Source organism: Gekko japonicus, unplaced genomic scaffold, assembly GCF_001447785.1.
Source record: "Gekko japonicus isolate JY-2015 unplaced genomic scaffold, Gekko_japonicus_V1.1 scaffold1004, whole genome shotgun sequence".
Classification (NCBI taxonomy): Eukaryota; Metazoa; Chordata; class Lepidosauria; order Squamata; family Gekkonidae; genus Gekko; species Gekko japonicus.
The window spans coordinates 183,232-200,110 of record NW_015161430.1 but is presented as its reverse complement, the minus strand read 5'-3'; the positions used below and the strand labels follow the sequence as shown (position 1 = coordinate 200,110).

The following is a 16,879-nucleotide window of genomic DNA, read 5'->3' as shown; positions in this document are numbered from 1 at the left end:
AAGTTTCCACTTCCCGGGATTGTGCAACCGCAGGCGAAGACGGGCCCGGAGCGATCTCTCCCCTCTCCCCGCTCGGCTCTTCGGGAGCGGCAATAAACAAAGCCACGTGTCCCCCGCCCTGACTCAGAGGCGGAGCCGGAGCGGCTCTTCCGGCAACAAAGAGCCACCAGCGGCTCGCTGATAAAGCTCTTCCGGCAACAAAGAGCCACCAGAGGCTCGCAGATAAATACGGCGGCTGCCCGGGCGAAGGCAGAGAAAGCGATCCGAAGGGGGAGGAAGAAGCCGGAGTGGGAGCGATTAGGAGGGGAGAATAAATAATATTGATAATAAGAGTATCTATAGACATCTCGGGGTGAAGCAAGCTCGCCTGCAGACGCCTCGTTTTTGGAGAAAGAGGAATTGCAATCTGCTTTGCTGTCGTCGTCGTCCCCCGCTCCGCATTTTCTGGGCCGGCCACGATGCCGTTTCTCGGGCAGGACTGGCGATCCCCCGGGCAGAACTGGGTGAAGACGGCGGACGGGTGGACGAGGTTCCTGAATGCGAACGAGAGCAGCTATCTCCCCGAGCGGAACAGGTAAAGAGCTGGCCGGCCGCTCCGCTGGGCATTTGCAAGCGCCGCGAGGTGTTGCAAAGGAGAGGGGTGTTTTTTTGGGGGGGGGGTTGTTTTTGGAGGGTGGGTCGTCTCCGTCCGGGGAGTGACGGTCGCGGTTGCAAAAAAACCCCAAACGCCATATTTTTGCTCCCCTCCTTCCCCATGTGCGCTTCTGTTTGGAGGAGAAGCCTGCGACGCCTTTGTTTATGTTGTTGGGGCTGTGGCGTCATTGCGGGAAGGAGGCTCAGCGGCCCGGTTCCAACCTCGCCAAGAATCAGAACGACCCGGGGGGGAAAATAGCCGGTTGCTAACCCCTGCAGTGCAAACAAGTCGCCGCTGCTGGCTCCAGATGTTTCCCGCAGCTCCTTGCCGCTTCGCCTCTTTTTGTGTTCGGCTGGAGACGTTCGCAAACGTTCTGTTTGTATCCAGTGTTCCCTCTATGCTGAGTTAGTGTGAGCTAGCTCACAGTTGTTTAGCCTCCGGCTCACAGATTTTTGTCTTGGCTCAGGAAGGAGGGCTCCAGAACACACTAATTTATGCAGTAGCCAAGTTGCTTGCTCACAACTTTAATGCCAGTAGCTCACAAAGTAGAATTTTTGCTCACAGGACTTTACAGCTTAGAGGGAACATTGTATGCATCTATCTAGAGATCTGGGGTTGTGGAGAAAAAGGACTGGCTGACATAGTGCCTGCCCCAATACCACCTTTTCTGGTAATTTTAGGAAGTGGGCAGAGACAGGTAGAGCTTTTGTCCAACAAGGATTGACTATTGGGGATATGATTGGTTGTGCAGATTTTTTAAAAAAATGTTGCTTTGACAAAGCTGCAACCACAGCGCAAGGATCTGCACTGTGTGACTCGTGTTCCCTCTAAGCTGAGTTAGTGTGAGCTAGCTCATAGTTTTTTTTAGTTTCCAGCTCACACATTTTTGTCTTGGCTCAGGAAAGATGGCTCACAACTTTAATGCCAGTAGCTCACAAAGTAAAAAATTTGCTCAGAAGACTCCACAGCTTAGAGGGAACATTGTTGACTGAAGTTAAGCTGTGGTGATCGTTTTGTGGCTGGTTGGAAAGTGGATTATTTAGCGTGTGTGGTCGCAGCCCAAATTTGCCTGCAGGCTCAAAAAGGTTGGGGACCCCTGCTCTAAAAGCTAATCAAAGGAGAATATCCTGACTATAAATATACAAAACTTGTCTTATCTTGAATCAGACCATTGGTCTACTCTGTCTGGCGGCAGCTCTCCAGGGTCTCAAGCAAAGGCCTTTCACATCACCTACTCCCTGATCTCCAGTAGATGCCAGGGATTGAACCTGGAGCCTGTCTGCATGCCAAGCAGATGCGCCACCACCAAGCCATGAATCTAGGTTTTAATATCTGCTTCTTAGCCGGGCTTCTGGAATGGCCAATTCAGGGTTTATTTATATGTGTTCGCGGCAAGTCAAAACATCTGGTGATCAGGGGGCATATTAAGGATGGTCCGAATTCTTGAGCCTGCAAGCCAAGTTTTTAAGATGGTTCAGAGGTACGAGATAAAAACAGTTCTGGCAACCTCCTGGCCCTGTGCTGCTCCTGTAGCTGTTGCATCCACCCCCCCTGTTTTCCTGGTTTTTTGATCTTCTTGGTCAGCTGCTGGAGCAGATGGATCCAAAGCCAAGAGAGGAAAAGAATGTTGATGAGTCATTCTTGTGGCGGGCGTCCATGAGTGTGCATGTTGTCCCCATGCATGGTTGCAGACTATGGTGTTGCATGGCATAGGCACTGCATTCATAGTGGCATAAGATGTCAAATGTTGTGGCACTTCATTTGCAACGCAGGGCATGTTTGTGTGCTGTAAAGGTGAATGTATATATATGTGTGTGTTGTGGTAGTGAGTGGCAGCTCTTAGTAAGAGCACGATAGAGGTGGGTAACTGGCATCAGGGTGTGTGTTGGCAGAACGGGCACACCAAAGCCTGACCTTCTCCTTGTCGGTTGAATGGGTGCCTGCTGGGGCTGCTTCAGCATCAGGACTGCCCTGTTACCATAGGAGGCGGATGTCTTCTGTGTGTCACATCTTCTGTGTGTCAAACCATTCCCTCTTTACTTTACACTATTTTTGCAGTTAGTTTAAAGTTGCTTTTTGTGGTTATGGGGAATCTCTTCCTTTCCTTGAGTTAAATGCAGTGGGGTCCCAAGGTTGACATAAATAAACCAGGAAGAGTTCTTTCCAAAAAAAGGAACAGGTGGCTTGCCTATAGTGCTTTCCACCATGTTGGCTTTCATCTAGCATGATTGGGGCCAAAGTTGCCCTCTCAAGGAAGGCAGGACTCCTGAACTGTCACTGAGCATGTGAAGAAGAATATAAGGACATAAGAAGAGCCCTGCTGGATCAGACCAGTGGTCCATTTTTCCAGCATCCTGTCTCACACAGTGGCCAACCAGGTCCTCTGGAGGGCCAACAACAGGGCATAGAGGCCGAGGCCTTCATAAGAACATACGAAGAGCCCTGCTGGATCAGACCAGTGGTCCATCTAGTCCAGCATCCTGTCTCACACAGTGGCCAGCCAGTTCCTCTGGAGGTCCAACAACAGGGCATAGAGGCCGAGGCCTTCCCCTGATGTTGCCTCCTGGCTCTGGATTTTGAGGTTTAGTGCCTCTGAATGTAGAGGTTCCCCTCAGTCACCATGGCTAGTAGCCATTGATAGACATCTTCCATGAATCTGTCTAATCCCCTTTTAAAGCTATTTATTCCTGTGGCCATCACTACATCCTCTGGCAGTGAAGAAGCATTTCCCTTCACAAAGGAATGACATAGTCAGAAGCAGGTGGTGCTTAATACATATATCTTTAATTTTTTCCCTTTGGGAAAGGGATTCTGCATATGCTCAGAGGCTCTCTTGCCTTTGGTGCTGAACATTCTGTTACAGAAAACAGCACCAGTATCACATCTTGATTTGCTTCCACTGTTTTTGTGTCTCTGACACCCAACACGGTCCCCTCCTCAGTTTTTGGCGGGGCTGGCCTCTTTCCTTCCCCTTTGCCCTCCATTACTGTGGGACAGTCCCACTTTGTTTTGCTGCTGTCTCTTCCTGCTCTGTCACAGCGTGGATCTGGGAAAAGACGCTCTAGGAATAAGCTTTCAGTTGGACAGTGACTCATTTAACTCTTCCTCCAAAGGTGTTGAAGTCACAAGAATCCTGAGGAGTGAGTGAATTAGTATGGCAAAGAAAAGGTGGGTTTCTTGGAGGGGATAGTATGCGGTTATGCAGAGTATGTCTGTTAGAAAAATGACTTTATTTCTTTAGGAAACCTAATAACTCTAGGCTAGCAGTTGGAACTCCTCTGGTAGAGATACACTATAAAGTTAGCTGAACATCTTGGCACAATTTTCGAAGGCCCAGCTTGTGCTTTATCCAGTCTGTTGATGCTGTGTAGGAAAATAGCGGTTCAAATGAACGAAGGATTAGTTTTATGTAAAAATCTGTGGGTCGTTATTTGGTGGAATATGCCATTTGCAGAAATAGGAGCTCAGTGTCCCCATTAGTGGAGTTGTGCTGAAAAAAGGGGGGGGGGGAAACCATTTCTTCCTTAGAGGTCTGTCTGTTTAATTACAAGCAATCGATCCTGACAGGTTAAGTGGCTTCAGAGTGCATGGTAGTGGGCGTGTGGGATTAAACAAAAATGGGATGAGTCTGTTCTTAAACTCCCAAGAGCTCTGCTGGGTTAGTATCTTTACGGTAATCCACCCGGGTCCAGCAGGCTGCTATGGTTTATTTTTTTTGGCAGGCAAGGGAATGTTGACCACTTAAGCCGAGATCTGTCTTCTGTCCTCGGTATGGAAGCCTTTAATAATCAGAAGATTTTTTAATTTAAGCAATGGCCAATCTAGTCCAAGTATCCCGTGTCTCCATCTTGGACTGAATGTTGCAGATCAAGATGTTTTGGATCCATGTTGGGCCCACAAAATGAGAGGCTTCTTGGAACAATGATAGCTTTGGTTCAATGGGCTTCTTGTCTAATGTATTTCGAGCTTTCCGTCTGGTTGACCACCAAGCAAAGATTTTTAGAGCAAAAGAGAAAAACAACCCTGAGACGGTTTAGATTCTTATGAATCTAGGTTGGTCTTGGTTTCATTGGGATAACCTGGAGATTTGGGATTATCCAGTTTTACATGCATGATACTACCTTATACAGAGTCAACCTAAAGTTGCCAGCTCTGGGTTGGGAAATACCTGGAAATTTGGGGGAAGGAGCCCGGGAAGGGTGGGGTTTGGGGAAGGGAGGGACCTCAGCAGGGTACAGTGCCATACAACCCACCCTCCAAAGCAGCCAGTTTCTCCAGGGGAACTGATCTCTGTTGACTGGAGATCAGTTGTAATACCAGGAACTCTCCAGTTTACACCTGGAGGTTGGTAACCCAAAATCAACCACCGGTCTGTCAGGGTCAATACTGCCTGATCTAGCTACCAGTGGCTCTCCAGGGTCTCAGGCAAAGGCCTTTCACATCACCCGCAACATGACCCTTTTTACAGGAGATGCCAATGTCTTAAAAGCCAGATTATACCTACAATAATTGTACAAAAAATAGTCAGTGCAGTGCACTGCAGATGTCTTCCTATTTAAACATAAGAAGACCAGTGGTCCATCTAGTCCAGCATTCTGTTTCCCACAGTGGCCAACCAGTTCGTGTAGATGGCCAGCAACACAGTTTAGAGGCCCAGGCCTTTCCCTGATGTTGCCTCCTGGCCCTTGGATTCAGAGCTTTAGTGCCTCTGGAGGTTCCCCTCTTGTCACCATGGCTAGTAGCTACTGATAGACCTGAAAGTCTATGAAATGAAGGTGAGATTCGGAACTGTTCTTGTCTTGCACATTTTGCAGAATGATAGTACTCTGAGAGGCCTCCTGACCTCCTCAGGCAGGCTGTTTGATTTGATTTTGATTTGATTTACTCACATAAGTGAAGTTGTCATGGTGGGGCATAACGGGAAAGGCGTTTTCCCCAGGTGGGGTGGTCTTTGTCAGAGGTAATCCGTACCTTAAACCCAGTAGCTGATCGATAGCCTGTGGAGGGATTGCAGGTGGCATGCATGTTCTGCCTAGCAACTAGTAACTTTTCTGCTGAGTTCTGAACCAGTGAGTTTCCTCCTGGTTGCCTTTAACTGCAGACCCAAGTGGAGTGCATTACAGTAGTCTAGCCTCAAGGTAAACATAGCCTGGACCAAGACAGGAGCCCTCTTCTGATAAGAAGTTTTGTTTTGCTTTTGCGGCTGCATTGGCTTGCTTCTCCTGCTGGGCCCAGTATAATGGTGGGTCCAGTATAACTAGGGCTCTTCACCAAATCAGAACGTGTCCGCTGGACCCCATCCAAAATAGGAAGCACAGTGCCCTTCGAGACCACAGCCCTTCCAACCTGCTTGACCTCTGTCTTGTCAGGATTAAGTCAACTTGTTCATCCTTAGCCTAGTTAACCAAAGCAGTCAGGCAATGGTTCAGGACCTCTGCACAACCGCAGGGGAATTTAGAAAAAGGGACACAGAGCTAGGTGTCATCGGCTGATTGGTGACGGCCTGTTCCAAATCTGTTTGCCTACTCCAAAACTGTTTGCAGCTTTCAAACGAGGTCTGCCTTAGAGGTATGGATGGGATGCGCAGCTGCCAGAACAACTGGAAAACGTAACATATTTTGCATGGGGTAGTATTAACTTTGCTGCTGTTTGGCACCGTACACATTCCTACAAAGGAATGCCAAGTCTGCTTGCGTGTCCAAAGCCTTTTCCGTCACCGTGCTTGGCTTACGCAGGACGAGTTTATCGTGGGCATGGATTCAAACAAGCCCTTGTCCCCAGTGCTTAAGTTGACAGCACTTAGGTCTCCTTCTTGAAAGTCTTGTTATCTGCTCAGATGTTTTGCAGAATAACAAAAGTCTCCTTTGACTGCAGCTGTTGTATAGAAGGCCACCTTTGCAGCAGAGACTTCGGGCTTGTCCCGCTGAGAGACGGGACTCTTAAGTTTCAGGCCCCGTGGCTCGAGGCAACAAAGGCCTGTCGAATCATCTGATCTGGTGACATTTCTGTGTCCTAGTAACGTAGCCGGGTAAACACAGATACAGTTTCTGTTGGGAGATAATGACTGAGGTGACTTTCGCCTTGGGAAAACACAGGAAGGTGGTGGGGGCTGGGGAGAGAGAAAAACATCCTTGGATAACAGTCGTGAGCTGCTGTTGCCGAAGGGTTTGAATAGCACCCGTTTTGTTTAACAGCTCTCACTTTCTGCATCTCCAGGTACATGGCCAGAAGAAGGGCAAGGTGAGAGTCGAATCAATGCATAGCAAAGTTTGAGTCCAGTGGCACCTTTAAGACCAACAAGGTTTAGTTCTGGGCGTAAGCTTTCGTGTACATGCACACAAAAGCTGTTCCTTCAGATCAGCACAGCTTGCCCCCCCCCATCTAAATAAATGCATAGTAAGGCAAACACAAAATTCAGACTTTCCAAAAAGGCCTGGACTTTTTGCCTGTTGGTGACCACATTGTTGGAAATGAATGCCATGTCTGGATTGCCAAGAGCAGCTGTCCACCTACATGGGTGTGATGCAGAGGTCATTTCGGGGGGGATCGCGGGGGATCGCAGTTCCCCCGGGTGAGGGACGGGGGGCGGGGCACATGATGAAACCCCGCCCCCTGCTTCCGGCCGCCCCGCTTCCGGCCCTCATTCAGCCAGGAGGAGGCCGGGACCGTTGGGGGCGGGGGGTGTGGCCTTATGACACACTGCCGGTGATGTCAGGGGGTGTGGCATATGCTAATGAGTTATGCTAATGAGTTCCCCTAGCTCTTTTTCTACGAAACGACCCCTGGTGTGATGCCTCCCAAACACTCACTCTCAGGCAGTGGAGTTGATCCAGATGGCTCGCAGCCACCCTTGGGCAGTCCACTGGGGCAAGGGATCACAGCTAATATTTAGCTGGCCAGCGCTGAATGTGCCAGATAGGGGTTGTGTACTTGTGTGGTGCTTGGGCAGGGACTAGGGTTACCACTTAGCTGGTAACTGTGGGGAACCTCCCGGTCATGCTCCCTGTGCCCCACCCTTGTTCAGTGGAGCAGGGGTGGGATGGGGGAATTGCATGTGGAAGTTACTTCTAGTTTCAGAACACAAAGTGATGTCATGACACTCTAGGAATTTCGAAAAAACAAACTCTGTGGTTTTACCACAGAGATTCTTTTTTTAAATTCCCAGAGAATTGTGTTGTCAAATCTGTTTCAAAACAGGAGGAGACGGCCAAGAAGTATCTGCTCTGATGCTGAACACATGAAACTGATTCATAATAGTTGGACCCTTGGTCTATCATGCTCAGTTTTGCCTACTCTGACTGGCAGCAGCTCTCCAGGATTGCAGGTAGAGGTCTTTCACGTCACCTGCATCCTGAGACTTTTAACTGGAGATGCCGGGAATGGAACCTGGGACTTTCTGCATGCAAAGCCGATGCTCTACCACTGAGTCATGACTTCTCACATAAGTTCCCTTTTTAGTTGCATGCTTTCTTCATTCTTTTCAGGGAGCAAATGAGAAATCCTGTCTTTTTAAAGGGGGGGGGAGGGAGAATATAAGAAATAAGTTGCCTCGTTCTGGTCTTCTGCATGCATGTTGGAATCTCTTGATCACAGCAGTTACTAATACAAGATAATGGGTACTATGTGATTAATTTCTGCTGTATTGCACAGGGTAAAAGGCCAAGATTTTTTTTATCTGATGGCAGCCTGCCAAGATGTTCCTTTTTTAATATTAGCCAATTAAGAATGAGATCTTTATATAAATGCCATGACTTGGCCAGTAGATTAAACAACAGAGTCAGCTGTCTAAAGATGGCTCAGAACATACAGGATCTTGTTACAGAAGAAAGCGGGAACCTGATATCTTCCTGCAACAGAGGATTTAATTGTCCTTGAGTTAATGACCTGGGCCATGCTCTCATAATATAAGAAGAATAATTAGTGCGTGCATTTGATAACCTACATATAATTTTAGTTCCGTCCAGTTAGCCTGACACAATTGTCAGCTCAGCCGTATGTGTCCATTCTGCGGATAGTTGTTTTTAGACGCATTCAGACCAATTATGCAGCCACGGTGATGTTAAACCTGCGTTAAGCCCTGTTGCTGTGTCTTGTTAATGGGTTCATTAAGAATATTTTCCATAGTGTTTGAGAAAGTTCAGAGAACAAAAATCATCTCTTGTCCGCAAGACAATACAGTTCACCGTATCCTAAAACGTAAATTGCAAAACAGTAATACAGAGACCATACAAAGAAGAAGAGTTGTTTTTTAGGCCTCACTTTTCTCTACCCAAAGGAGTCCCAAAGTGACTTACAGTCTCCTGCTCTTCCTCTCCCCACAGCAGGCACCTTGTGAGGTAGGTGGGGCTGAGAGAGCTCTGAGAGAATTGTGACTGGCCCAGGGTCACCCAGCACAAACCCTCTGAATAGCAGTGCTGGGGAGCAGGCAATAACCTGGAGAGGCTTTGGCCTCCAAACAGACCTTCCAAGGAGATCTGGTTGGCCACTGTGTGAATCAGAATGCTGAACTAGATAAATCATCCTGTCAGCATGGCTGGTTCTGATTTTCTTATGTCCTTTGTTCCATTTTTTAAAATTTCTGATCTTTGTACAAGTGCATGTGTGATCTGACTCTTCTTCCTTCTATATTATTGATATGCAAGTGCACACTAATAAAACACCAGAGACTGATCAAGAGAGAGATCTTGGAGTTGTAGTAGATAACTCACTGAAAATGTCGAGACAGTGTGTGACTGCACACAAGATATAGATAGGGGCTCTGGGGCAAGTGATGCTCTGTCTTCTTGGTGCTTGGGGGGGGGTCAACAGTGGGAGGGCTTCTAATGTCCTAGCCCCACTGGTGGACCTCATGATGGCACTGGTATTTCTGGCCACTGTGTGATACAGAGTGTTGGACTGGATGGGCCTTTGGCCTGATCCAACATTGGCATCTCTTATGTTCTGATGTTCTTAACACTACAAAAAACAAAGCAAACCTTGATGCAGTTGGATATACAGTTGGGTTAAGGAGCTTTCTGGTGTGGTTTTATGAATATACAGGGACATAGGAACTAATTGGTGAAACACTGGACATGAGGAATCTGGATGAAAACATGCTTAAGCTCCCAGCAAGCTTGCTTTTTTGCAGTGTTTTATCCATGCGCTTTGCAGTGTTCTATCCATCCGCAGTTTTCAGGCTGAATGTAATGGTCGCATTGTTTTAATGTTCTCCATAGGGTGGTGGGGGACACTCCATGTATTTAGAAAACAAGTACAATGGGGAGGTGGCTATGCTAGGAACATCCTCCCTGACATATGGGCTTGGCATGAGTTGTTCCCCAAGGTAGTGTTCAGGCATGACATCCTGTGCTCCTAGGCAGTCTGAAAAGGGCACAGTGCTTTGAACATCATGATAGCTGTAAAGTGTGTAAGAGCTCTTAGTCTTGTATTGCTCATCTCTAGCCATAAGCTGAGTTGTTCCAGCCCTGCTCCCAATCCTGTGTTATTTATAGACCTTCCCAAATGTGAATAGCTGCTTAGAGATGCATGAGACCTGAGTGTATCCCTGCCCGAAGGCACCTGCTTAGACATAATACAAGCAGGAAGGCATGACTTCAGAGGTGCAGGAGGAGGTTACAGGAAAAGTCACAAAGGGTCATGTGGTTCATTGTGCAATTTTCATGTAATGATGGGTGTGAACGCCATAATCAGCACTAAGACTGCCAACGATGCGGCCTTTTCTCGTCAGGGGCAATCTATAAAATTGCCAGATTTTGAACCCAGAAGTGCCCCTTTCGGGACAGAAATTTCCTGCTTTTGAAAGGTGCCCGCAAGACAGGAAATGCTGAGAGGCGGGGTTCATTCTGACCTTCACGATCAGTTTAATATCTCTTCTCTCACCTTGGCCCAAATGGGCCGGGATAATAATGAAGTTGCTGGGACAAGGTGAAGTTATGTTCTGAAGGAGGAGATTGGATTTATACCCCGCCTTTCACTGCCCAAAGGAGTCTCAGAGCGGCTTACAAACTCCTTTCCCGTCCCCTCCCCACAACAGACACCCTGTGAGGTAGGTGGGGCTGAGAGAGCTCTGACAGAAACTGCTCTTTTTCAAGGACAGCTGTGCCAGAACTATGGCTTGCCCAAAGTCATCCAGCCAGGTGCAAGTGGAGGAGTGGGGAATCAAACCCGGTTCTCCCAGATTAGAGTCCGCACACTTAACCACTACACCAAACAGGAGACGAGGAATACCCGACACGGGAAGGATTGACTCAATCAAAGGAAGCCACGGCCCTCAGTTTTGCAAGACCCGAGCAAGGCTGTTAACGATAGGGCATTTTTGATGTAATTAATTCATCAGGTTGCCATAAGTCGGAAGCAACTTGACGACACTTCACACACACACACACACAGACACACACACACACACAATACTAAAGTGCTGTCAAGTCACAGCTGATGTACGGCAACCCCTTGTGAGATTTTCAATGGTGACCTGTTACATCATTCTTCTCTTTCATTGAGACTCTCATCCGGGAGAACTGGTTTGATTCCCCACTCCTCCACATGTAGCTGCTGGTGTGACCTTGGGTCAGTCATAAGTTCTTTCAGAGCTGTTCTCTCAAGGGCAGTTCTCGAAAGAGCTCTCTCAACACCTACCTCACAGGGTGTCTGTCGAGGGGGGGGGAAGGAGTTTGTAAGCCGCTCTGAGACTCCTTTGGGTAGTGAAGGGTGGCGCATAATCCAATCTCCTCCTCCTCCTTGGAACCTAAGGATGTCAGCTCCAGGCTGGCAAATCCCTGCAGATTTGGGGATAGAGCCTGGGGAGAGCAGGGGTTTGAGGAGATGAGGGACCTCCGTGCATCATAGTGCCACAGACTCCATCCTCCAAAGTGGCCATTTTCTCCAGGAGAATCAATGTCTGTAGTCTGGAGACCTCCAGGCCCCCACCTGAGGGCTGGCAAATTCTACAAGAACCCCGTGAGGGAGGTTAGACTAGGGTTGCCAAGTCGTTTATATCCACCGGCGGGGGACTGTCCCTGGGCTCCGGGAGTCGCTGTGGGAGGTGCGCGCGCGCCGCCTGCACGTCACAGGTGACGCACACCATAGAGCACTTGGGGGGCGGGGCCCCGATCGGCAGAGGGAAAACCATAGAGTTTTCCCTCTGCCAATCGGGGCCATGCCCCCAACGTGCTCTACGTGGTTGCGTCACCTCTGGTGACGCAGCCACGCTGCGCTTCGGGGGGCGGGGTTCCCCCCGGGGCCCAATTCCGCGGCGGTGGAAATCGGGCATCTAAAGCGGGGGTTTACCTGCCACCCGCCCCCACTTGGCAGCCCTAGGTTAGACCGAGTGTGTGGGGCTGGCCAAAGAGTTCTCAGCAAGCCTCTACAGTGGAGTGGGGATTCAAACCTCGGTTTTCACCCAAGTGGTTCAGCCTTCCTGAGAGAGTCACTTGTACACCAGCATGCTAACATATGAAAGTTGCAGATACATTTTGTAGGCTACAAGATGCCTTGTGCCCTTGAGATGGAAGTATTATAATCATTTATGCATAACTGCAGGAGCCAATTAGACCACAGTTCTGTGCTGGGAACAGGCAGTTGTGCTGGGTGGTGAGATGAAGATGCATTTAGTAGGCTCAGATGTTAAGGATTTTAATACAGATCTTTAGACTAATAGGGGATTGTTTAATGTATGTTCAGCTACCAGACAGTTGGGAAAACATTCCTTGTGTCCCTTTGGCAACTTGCGCTTGCCTGGATGAAAGCCGAGGTGAAAGTTACTAATTCCGTTCAAGTTTGAATGCTCTGTGTGCACATATGTGTGTGTGTGTGTAGATTCAGGTGGGTAGTCATGTTGCTCTGAAGCAACAGAACAAAGTTTGAGTCCAGTGGCACCTTTTAAGACCAACAAAGTTTTTAATTCTGGGTAGAAGCTTTTGTGTGTTTGTGCATGTGTGTGTGTGTACAGTTTTGAAATGAAATCAATTACTCGGTGAGCATTTGTGTCTCTGAACTTAACTGGGAGGCAGTAAACTTTTGAACGTTGCTAGGAGGCAACGTCAGGAGAAGGTCTTGGCCTTTGTATCTTGTTTGTTGGTCCTACAAGGCAACTGGTTAGCCACTGAGTGAAAAGGGATGCCAGATGAGACGGTCTGATGCAGCAGGGCTCTTCTCATGTTCTTAACTCATTTCATGCTAAGGAGAGAGGCTTTGGGCTATAGAACAGAACATATTCTGTTCCAAGTAAATTCCTGTTAGATACCCCTGGGGTGGTCTTTGGGTTGCCAATATCCAGCTGGGTCCTGGAGTTGTCCTCTACATGCAGCCAGCTGGTGTGACCTTGGGTCAGTCACAGTTCTTTCAGAGCTGTTCTCTCACAAGCAGTTCTTGAAAGAGCTCTCTCAGCCCCACATACCTCACAGGCAGTGTTTCCTCTAAGCTGAGTTAGAGTGAGCTAGCTCACAGTTTTTTAGCCTCTGGCTCACACTTTTTTGTCTTAGCTCAGGAAGGGTGGCTCCAGAGAAAACTAATTTATGTAGCCAAATTACTCGCTCACGACTTTAATGCCAGCAGCTCACAAAGTAGAATTCTTGCTCACAAGACTTCACAGCTTAGAGGGAGCATTGCTCACAGGGTGTCTGTTGTGGGGAGGGAAAGGAGATGGTTAGCCGCTCTGAGACTCCTTCGGGTAGTGAAGGGTGGGGTATAAATCCAATCTCCTCTTCTTCTCCTCCCCCAGGATATTGCAGTATTATTCCTGTATTAAAAGGGAGAAAGTTCAATTTTCAATCAATGCAAAAGAAATTAAAAATATTCCCCCTTTTCTGATGTCATCCGCAGTTACTGCAGAAAAGAAGACTATGAGAAGGAGAACATTTTCAACAGCATCAACTGTGACATCGCTGCAAAGAAGAGAAAGAAAGACCAACTGAACAACAAGACAAAGATTCAGTGTAAGACATTGACTGGGGAGATGTTTTATTTCTTTTTTTTAAAGCTGCCCAAAATAACAACAAACATCATTGTTTGGGGGAAAAAACCCTCCACTTCTCACACAATGAAATGACCTCTGCAGCTCTTCCAGAAGTCTCTGGAGAGATTTTGCACCCATGTTTTGACCTTTAGCCAGAAAACTTGGATCCATTTCAGCATGGAGACTTATGCCTGGGATATTAATCCTTGCTTCGTGCTTTTTTTTTAGTTCAGATTTTATTTTTTATCGTTCACATTTGGCAGGAGGAGAGCAATTTTTTCCGATGGTACATTCAAGTGAACCGGTTCCAACTTCTTCCTCTTTCCCCTTCTTGCATGTACACATCCCTGTGTGCGACATTTGTACGTCCATGTCTGTTTCTTTAACAATATTTGTCAAATACTCAAGATGATGAATGTTTGAAAAGAAGGCTAAAAAACATAAAATGACTGAAAGACATTAAAATAAATCCCTCTCGTGGGTTATTTTGTAACCTGCCAGTGACAGCCCAAATGGGAAAATGTAGATTAGGGGAAAAGGTGCTATGTGGGGGAAAAGCAGAAATGAATAATTTTCCAGTTAGGATTTCATTTGTGGCCTGGTTGATACACGTAGGGGAATGAGGTGACAGAATGGACTGTCCTGTGTGAGACTTCAGGTGATGGACCCCATCTATGGACATTCCTTCATGTATGAAGCTCCGTGCAGATGGAAAACTAAACAGCAGGAAGAAAGGTTTTACCTTCGCTTGTGTCTTTGTCAATCTTTTTTTTAAAATTTGAGGAGTTTTTATCAGTGAGGAGCATTTCAGAATAGGCTCCTTTATAATCCTTCACAAACAGTCTGAAATGATGCAATCTATCATACCACAGGTTTTTCCAGGGTTGCCAGGCTGTGCTTGGCAACTAGCTGGAAGTTTGAGGGAGGGAACATGGGCACTGTGATGTCACATGAACTTCTGGGGAAAACCTGGAAGTAAGAACCACAAGGGTAAGCCAATATTAAAAACCTAGTATAAATATTCAGAAATACATGTATTTATTTGAAACGCAGTTAAAAACAAACAAAGGACCAGTGAAAGCCTCATTGAAAAGTTCAAGTGGCCTGAACACAAGGGCCAATACACATGACCTGAAGCGTTTCCGCCCTATTGGGGGCCTTCTTCAGAGGTCAAGCAGTTTGAGGTACACGTTACAATATCACATATTACAATAAGGTAACCAATAAGTTAATACTGGACCAAGAAAAGGAAAGTTAAGCAGCAAGATCAATAGACACAAGACAAAGATGTTCGTGAGGCCTCAAAAGATGAGTCATGTGTCTGGTGCCAAATGCACAGTTGCTGAATTAGAATATCTTCCAATCCTGGTCCAAAAAGCACCTGTGTGGCTATCTTACTCAGAGCTAGAGTGTCCTCAAGCAAATAGCCTGGAATAGCTTCAAGCAAAAACCTGGAAGTGACATAGGGTAGCTCTAGGAATCTTCTTTTTAAAACATTTTCTCCCACCAGTGATTGGCCACTGGAGATCTGATTGGCTGGGTAAATTAAAATTTGGTGGCAGTTAACCACTACAGTGTTGCTTTTATTCTCTTTCTCACTGCTCTTTCCCCGTGTATTTTTTAAAATTACTCCTCGTGTCCCCTGCGCTTGGGCTTACTTTGTGTGTAGCTCCGCCTTTCATGGTGGCCATTTTGTGCTTGGGCCCACCACCTCGTGTCAGAATTTAAAGGTGCCCACAAGCTCAAAAGGTTTGGGGACCCCTGGTTTAGACCGTTTTCAGATCTGTCTTTTCAGCAGAATTAATAAAATCAATGGCTAGCGTATCCAGCGATTTCTTACCGATTTGAGTAGCTGGCAAGCGACATTATTTGTTGAGAGCCAGGGAACTGAAGGCATTGAAACATGGACACCTTTAAAATATTAACTGATAATACGAAATTCTGATACGTCGCTTGTTTACTACAAATTTACATGCCGTCTTTCCAGAGGTTTATAAAAGCATGCAAAATCATTGGGTGTATACCTACAGAGAGAAGGGTGTGTGCATATTTCAGTAACACTCCCTGAAACATTGTTAGTCCAATGCAGAGACTTCAGAAGCAAAACGAATAACTTTGTTCCACCTTCTGCTTCTCTGCAATCCAGGGTGAAAAAATTAAAACCCAAATAGAAAGGAGCACATTAGAGTGAGTTCAAAATTTGTGATTTTAAGGCAATTATGCTTTTTGCTTGAACAGATTTTCATCAAGAAAAATGGATTTACGTACACAAGGGAAGCACAAAAGAAGTAAGTTTTATAGTTTTTAATTCTGCATTAGACAGCATGATCTCCCAATGTATCACAGCCAGAGTAGCTTATAACTATCTGGTAATGGCTAAGACATTTGGAGCTGCAGTGGCTCAAGTGGTTAAGACGCTGAACTGCAGGCTGTGGAAGGTCGGTAGTTCAGCAGTTCGAGACCCGAGTGTGCCGCATGACGGAGTGAGCGCCCGTCTACAGTTCCAACTCCTGCCAACCTAGTAGTTTGAAAGCAAGAAATTGCAAGTAGATAATAGGTACCACTTCAGTGGGAAGGTAACAGCGTTCCGTGCGCCTTGGTGTTTAGTCATGCCGGCCACACGACCACGGAAACGTCTTCGGACAGCGCTGGCTCTTCGGCTTTGAAACGGAGATGAGCACCGCAACCCTAGAGTCGGACTCGACTGGCTTTCGAGCAAGGGAACCTTTATCTTTACTAATGGCTAAGACTAGTGTATTTTTTATTGGAGGTATTGGTTTTGATCTGGGAACTGAGCCAGTGATCCTCAGTGTGGTATCCAGGGGCACCATGGTGCCACCAGTGAGTTTCCTGGCACCCCTTTGCTTCTTTCACAAAACACTTATTTCCAAAACAAAGAGTCAAATTCTGACTTTCCTCTCCTATGTCAGGAGGTGCTTCAGAAGAGTCCAGGAAGCATCGCCTTTAGGTCTGAGGGGAATTGCCCATTTGGAGTCCCCATCATAAGAAGATGCTTGCCTTGGAACCTGCCAACATTCTGAAAGTGACCCCCTGGGAGCCATGTTGTGATTGATTCCTACCTCCAATGGCAGCCATTTTGCTGTAGTGCCCACTAAGCTTTCTCAGAATTCCAAGAGTCCCCACAGACTCAACAAGATTGAGGACCCCTGAACTATTCTACCCATTCATGGATTTTGTGGTTGGTTGTATTGGGATTGTACTACTTTAGCTTGTAAGTGGACAACAGCACATCTGAACACTTCCCATGTAAAAACAAAGCAGTCTGTGGGAAT

The 16,879-nt window shown here is 47.0% G+C and overlaps 1 protein-coding gene across 1 annotated transcript in view; it reads left to right on the top strand.

Annotated features, from left to right (window-relative positions):
• Positions 1-270: 270 nt before the first annotated feature.
• FBXO32 (F-box protein 32) overlaps positions 271-16,879 on the top strand; it is a 41,484-nt gene continuing 24,875 nt past the window's right edge. The window contains exons 1-3 of the mRNA XM_015428963.1: positions 271-574; positions 13,454-13,566; positions 15,825-15,874. Coding sequence (XP_015284449.1) covers positions 459-574; positions 13,454-13,566; positions 15,825-15,874 — 279 coding nt within the window. The 5' untranslated portion in view covers positions 271-458. The remainder of the gene's footprint in view (positions 575-13,453; positions 13,567-15,824; positions 15,875-16,879) is intronic.